Genomic DNA, 6,759 nt, shown 5'->3' on the forward strand with positions numbered 1-6,759 from the left:
CTGAACCATGAGTCACTGCTGACTCACTTTTGAACCAGTAGAAACATACACTCCAAGCAGGGAAGAAAAGTCCTGTTCATTTGTGTCCATCAACTTTAGGTATTGTCTGTTAAATATGTAACTTGCTGATAAGTATTATACAATGTATCATGTAATTATTTAAGGTTTTACCATACAAAACAATACTGAGATGGTGTTATTAATTAAACACAATGAAGAATATATTTGGACATGATATATTTCTTGGTGGTTTCTAAATTGGACATCATGTGTTTCTTGCTGGTTTCTATTTGGACATCATGTGTTTCTTGGTGTTTCTCTCTGGTCTCAGGAAGATGATGTAACACTTCGGAGCGAAGATGCATAGCAGTAACCCAAAGCTGGAAGCTAAGATGGCGAATATCTCCACAGCGTCTAAGTATCTACCAGGAGAGCTGATGTAGGCAGGGACGAAGGAGATCCACACTGCACAGAAGATCAGCATGCTGAAGGTGATGAACTTGGCCTCGTTGAAGTTGTCTGGGAGTTTCCTGGCCAGGAAGGCTAAGAGGAGACGGAGGGAGGCCAGCAGGCCGATGTAGCCCAGGACTAGAGAGAAGCCAACCACAGAGCCCACTTCACACTCCAGGATGACCTTTGACCCCTTGAGGCCTATGTCACGGTAAGGCAGGGGAGGGCTCATGGACAGCCACACGGCACAGATGATCACCTGCGTTTACAAACACAATTACAAACACAATTTAAATATCTTATAGATGACTGATTAATTCAGTTAGGTGACTTGAAGTTATTTCAATGTTAAAGCGCTCACCTGAACACTGGTAAAGAGGAAGACACTCCCTCTCTGCTGAACGGGTCCAAAACACCTCATCAGCTGCCCCGCACCGGGCCTGGCTGAGCGGAACACAGCCAGAACCACGATGGTCTTGACCAGGAGGCAGGAGAGGCAGAGAACGAAGATGACCCCAAATGCTGCCTGGCGGATCCGACACGCCCACACAGAGGGACGGCCAATGAACACCAATGAACACAGGAAGCAGAGCTTGAGTGAGAGGAGAAGCAGGAAGCTCAGCTCTGAGTTGTTGGCCCGCACCTGGAAGGGTCACACGCACATGGTACCGTATAAGAATTCTCAATAAGATCCCATTCAACACTTTATTAAAGCTCTTACCAGAGGGGTGTTGCCGTGGTACACAAAGAACACAAACACAGCCACTGTTGCCACAGCGACGCACACGGCAACAGTGGTCAGGGTGATGCCCATGAAGTTCACAAGGTCATACACAGCAGGGACGTCTGCACCCCGGAAGTAGAACGGCTCCCCAAGTGGAGTGGTGAAGTTAACTTGGTTCAGGTGCTGTAACAGCTTGGAGGAGAGGAGACACAATCATGACCATTACACTGTTAATATGATGTAATAACTCAAAACATATCCCCATAGTGACTGTTAAGTGAACATGAATATTTATTGATATTAAATTACAAAGAAATATTACACTGGCATGACCAATTCCCCCCCTGATTTATTTAAGTGTTTGCAAATCATGTCTAATTAACACTGGCAATAGATGAGAGTACCTCCGCTGGGCTGATGTTGTAAGGAAGGGAGGTGAAGCTGCTGCCCCAGGTAGGGCTGTGTCTCTGGGGGCAGGACAGCAGGCTGTGGAGGGCGTGGGCTGCAGCATACACAGCCAGGTACACGTTATAGGTTATTCTCAGCTGGGAGGTGTCTGTGAAGGGGCTCTGTATCCCCTCCAGAGTCTCTGCACCACTGCAGGAGGCCAGGCGTGGACGAGGGGAACTGGAGGTGGGAGGAGGGGTGTGTGGTAGTGACACAGAGGGGGTTGGAGGAAGGGGAGAGGGGAGCAGAGATGTGCCGTGTCCATGTGCTGCTCCAGGGCTACACCCAAACACCGTTTCCCAGAGTTCCTTCAACAGGACATCTCCGGGACGACGAGAGGGGTTGAGACTTCGTAGGTGGGCCTCAAAGACAGGAATAGGTGCACTGCGGATAGCCACACCCACGACGCCCTGAGCGACGTTAAAGAGGGCGGGGTTTCGTAGGAGTTGTCCGCTGGTGTTCCATGCCTCACTGGCCAGAAACTGCCTGTCCGTCACGTTTCTCCTCCCCAGCTCCAGGAGTAAGGCCCCCATGTCAGTGTACCAGAGGAAGACCAGGATCACCCGCGCTGTCGAGGCCTGGACCATATCTGCTGCTCGCTTCACATCCCTCACCAGGTTCGCCCGGTTGAGGGTCTCAAAGAACGCCAGGCACACCCCCGTCCCCCGAATCTCCTCCTCAAACACCTGAGAAAATTGTCACAATACTGATACTAAGTTGATGAAAATATATTTTTTAAGTATCCAGTATTCGAGATACTGTAAATAAACAAAATACAGTTTTCTATACAATTGTTTTGTGATGTAAATTAAATTCTGCAGTTCTTTTTCTGTAAACTGAGGAAGAATTTATAAAGTCGTAAACAAAATTTGAAGTCAAATAAAGAAACACCTGTATGGCCAGACGACCGTAGTCATTGTCTACAGCAATAGCCCCGACCCAGGTCCATCCCAAGAGCCAGGTGAGCCGGGCCATGGTGAGGGCCTGGTAGACATCACTGGGGATGGTCCTGAAGAAGTTAGGGAACTCCTGTTTGTCACTGAGACAGCCACAGCTGGCCTGGTAACTGATCTGAGGACAACGCCATTGAATCAATCATTTCTCACTAAATAACAGACCAGATGAATTATAAGTCATTAAAGCATTATCACAATCTTTCTAGCTGAGTGTACAAAACATTAAGAACACCTTGAGTTGCACCCCCATTTGCCCTCAAAACAGCCTCAATTCGTTGGGGCATGGACTCTACAAGGTGTCGAAAGCGTTCCATAGGGATGCTGGTCCATGTTGACTCCAATGCTTCCCACAGTTGTTTCAAGTTGGTTGGATGTGGTGAACCATTCTTGGTACACACGGGTAACTTTTGAGTGTGAAAAACCCAGCTGCATTGCAGTTCTTGACACAAACCTGTGTGCCTGACACCTACTACCATACCACGTTCACAATCTTTTGTCTTGCACATTCACCCTCTGAATGGCAAATATACACAATCCATGTCTCAATTTTCTCAAGGCTTAAGAAAATATATTTTAAATCCTTTAACTTGTCTCCTCCCCTTCATCTTTACTGACTGAAGTGGATTTAACAAGTGACATCAAGAAGGGATCTTAGCTTTCACTTGGATTCACTGGGTCAGTCTATGTCATAGAAGAGCAGGTGTTCCTAAAGTTGTGTCCACTCAGTATATAACCTGGTTGTTGAGAGAGAGACTAAGGACACAATCACATCAATATTTTTTTTATGAAATACCCTCATATAATATATCTGAAATATGATGAATTAAAGTATTATGGCAATTTCTCTAGCCATTGCACTTCCTGGTTGTGTGGAGAGAGACTGACCACAGGCACAGAGAGGGGCCCCAGGGTCCTGGCCAGGATGATGGTCTGAGTGGACGATGCATCACCAATGACCAGAGAAACAGGACAGGCACTAGATGGCCGTGCTGGACAGGACAGAATACCCATAACATGGATGTTTAATCAGAACAACATGATACCAAGTACATGAACTACAATATTTGATATCCTTTTAGTGTTGGGTCTTCACAATATTATTGGTATTTTGCAAATACATTTCATTGCATTTTAATTTTAGGTAAAGATGAGGTAGAGGTTAGTGGTTAAAATCACCTTTGAGGTTAGAAATCTCTGTAGTTTCACATCTGATGTTCCCCCCTGACACCAGGGACAGTGCCCCTCGCAGGCTCCAGGGGTGCTGATTACAGCTGTCCAGGATACGGTAGCCCAGCCGAATCCCCGGCAGCAGGAAGGGGTAACGTCTATGACTACCTGTGTAGAGAAGGCCCATGGAGTTGGTGGAATAATCCTTTAATTCATTGCCACTTACTCAGCTGGGCCAGGGGCGCTTTAATTAGGTCAGGTGGAAATGTCCGACAGCTCTCAACTCCATAAAAGGAGGAAATTGCCATCGCCTGATCTCGCTGCTTTCTCTTCCTTAAAACCTGTTGGGGTTAGGGGGCAACATTTTCACTTTTGGATGAAAGGCCTGCCCAGAGTAAACTGCCTCCTACTCTTCCCCAGATGGGAATATATGCATATTATTATTACTGGTGGATAGAAAACAGTCAGAAGTTTCTAAAACTGTTTCAATTATGTCTGTGAGTATAACAGAACTCATATGGTAGACAAAAACCTGAGAAGAAATCCAAACAGGAAGTGAGAACTCGATTTTCAAAACAGTGCCATTTGAAGTTCAGCTTAGATATGGATGTGCATGCACTTCCTAGGGCTTCCACAAGATGTCATCGTCTTTAGATTCTGGTTGTATGATGTTACTATAAAGGAGGGGCTCATAATAGCTCTTTGAGTGGGTGGTCTGGCAAAAAGCCTCGGTCTCAAGTCACGAGAGAGTGTTCTTCCGTTCCAATGCGTTTCTTCAGACAATGAAATTCTCCGGTTGGAACCTTATTGCTGATTAATGTTTAAAACATCCTAAATATGGATTGCATACATCATTTGACTTGTTTCTACAACCTGTAACGGAACTTTTTGAGTTTTTGTCTGGAGGAATTGCTCGTGCTTTTTGAGGATTGAATGCTGGGCTGAACAAGCTAGCAACAAGTGGCTAAATGATGGCCTTTATGGAACTTTATGGAACAAATCAGTCATTTATTGTCGACCTGGGATTCCTGGAACTGCCTTCTGATGAAGATATTCAAAGGTAAGTGAATATTTATAGTGTTTTTTGTAGCTTCTGCTGATGCCAAAATGGCGGCTATTTCTTTGGGTACTGAGCGCCGTTCTCAGATTATTCCTTTTCCATAAAGTTTTTTTGAAATCTGACACAGCGGTTGCATAGAGGATACCTTTATATTTAATTCTTTGAATAACACTTGCATCTTTTATCAATGTTTAATGTGAGTATTTCTGCAAAACCACCGGATGTTTTGGAAACAAAACATTACTGCACGTAACGCGCCAATGTAAACTGAGATTTTTTATATATATGCACATTATCGAACAAAACACACAATACATGTATAACATGATGTCCTATGAGTGTCAAAGGTTAGTGATTCATTGTATCTATATTTCTGCTTTTGTGACTCTATCCTTTGCTGTGAAAAATGTCTGTGTGTGTTTTTGAATTTGGTGGTGATCTAACATAAATATATGGTGTGTTTTCGCTGTAAAACATTTAAAAAATTGGACACGATGGGTAGATTAATTATATCTTCTTAGAGATAGGGGGCAGCATTTCCACTTTTGGATAAATAGCATGCACAATTTCAACTTTCTGCTACTCATGCCAGGAATATATTATATGCATATGATTATTAGGTGTGGATAGAAAACACTCTGAAGTTTCTAAAACTGGTTCAATCATGTCTGTGACTATAACAGAACTTATGTAGCAGGCAAAACCCCAAGGAAAAACTGTTCATAATAAATAAAAAAATCCTCTTTGCCAAGGGAAATTAGATAGCGCAGTTCCTACAACTTCCACAGGATGTCACCAGTCTTTGGAATGAGGTTGAAGTTAATCATTGATGAAACCAAGAAGAGGCACATCCTGGAACAACGTTACACTGTTGATAGTTACGCAAGAGGGAAAATGGTGCATGTTTTGTTTACTTTCTCTATCTAGCAGAAGGTAAACCCAGGCCCTGCATGTCCCCAGGCACCCTCATTTGTTGACTTCTGTGATCGAAAAAGCCTTGGTTTCATGCATGTCAACATCAGAAGCCTTCTCCCTAAGTTTGTTTTACTCACTGCTTTAGCACACTCTGCTAACCCTGATGTCCTTGCCGTGTCTGAATCCTGGCTCAGGAAGGCCACCAAAAATTCAGAGATTTCCATACCCAACTATAACATCTTCCGTCAAGATAGAACTGCCAAAGGGGGAGGAGTTGCAGTCTACTGCAGAGATAACCTGCAAAGTAATGTCATACTTTCCAGGTCCATACCCAAACAGTTCGAACTACTAATTCTGAAAATTACTCTCTCCAGAAATAAGTCGCTCACTGTTGCCGCCTGCTACCGACCCCCTCAGCTCCCAGCTGTGCCCTGGACACCATTTGTGAATTGATTGCCCCCATCTAGCTTCAGAGTTTGTTCTGTTAGGTGACCTAAACTGGGATATGCTTAACACCCCGGCAGTCCTACAATCTAAGCTAGATGCCCTCAATCTCACACAAATCATCAAGGAACCCACCAGGTACAACCCTAACTCTGTAAGCAAGGGCACCCTCATAGACATCATCCTGACCAACTGGCCCTCCAAATACACCTCCGCTGTCTTCAATCAGGATCTCAGCGACCACTGCCTCATTGCCTGTATCCGCTACGGTGCCGCAGTCAAACGACCACCCCTCATCACTGTCAAACGCTCCCTAAAACACTTCTGTGAGCAGGCCTTTCTAATCGACCTGGCCCGCGTACCCTGGAAGGACATTGACCTCATCCCGTCAGTTGAGGATGCCTGGTCATTCTTTAAGAGTAACTTCCTCACCATTTTAGATAAGCATGCTCCGTTCAAAAAATGCAGAACTAAGAACAGATACAGCCCTTGGTTCACTCCAGACCTGATTGCCCTCGACCAGCACAAAAACATCCTGTGGCGGACTGCAATAGCATCGAACAGTCCCCGCAATATGCAACTGTTCAGGGAAGTCA

The 6,759-nt window shown here is 44.8% G+C and overlaps 1 protein-coding gene across 1 annotated transcript; it reads right to left on the reverse strand.

Moving 5' to 3' along the window:
- Window positions 1–286: 286 nt before the first annotated feature.
- LOC135553471 (extracellular calcium-sensing receptor-like) lies at window positions 287–3,931 on the reverse strand. The gene is made up of 8 exons (XM_064985578.1): window positions 3,784–3,931; window positions 3,463–3,566; window positions 2,513–2,692; window positions 1,907–2,307; window positions 1,579–1,771; window positions 1,172–1,366; window positions 812–1,093; window positions 287–709 (listed from the first exon to the last, which is right to left on the reverse strand). The coding sequence occupies exons 1-8, from the start codon at window positions 3,929–3,931 to the stop codon at window positions 287–289; spliced, it is 1,926 nt and encodes a 641-aa protein (XP_064841650.1).
- Window positions 3,932–6,759: the final 2,828 nt, after the last annotated feature.

This window comes from Oncorhynchus masou, chromosome 13, assembly GCF_036934945.1.
Source record: "Oncorhynchus masou masou isolate Uvic2021 chromosome 13, UVic_Omas_1.1, whole genome shotgun sequence".
Taxonomy (NCBI): Eukaryota; Metazoa; Chordata; class Actinopteri; order Salmoniformes; family Salmonidae; genus Oncorhynchus; species Oncorhynchus masou.

Coding starts and splice junctions, on each gene's coding strand:
- LOC135553471 (XM_064985578.1), bottom strand. CDS start 3,931: ATGGGCCTTCTCTACACAGGTAGTCATAGACGTTACCCCTTCCTGCTG. Junction 2,308..2,512: donor ACGGTCGTCTGGCCATACAG/GTGTTTCTTTAT, acceptor CAATTTTCTCAG/GTGTTTGAGGAGGAGATTCG. Junction 710..811: donor TCCTCTTTACCAGTGTTCAG/GTGAGCGCTTTA, acceptor TTGTAAACGCAG/GTGATCATCTGTGCCGTGTG.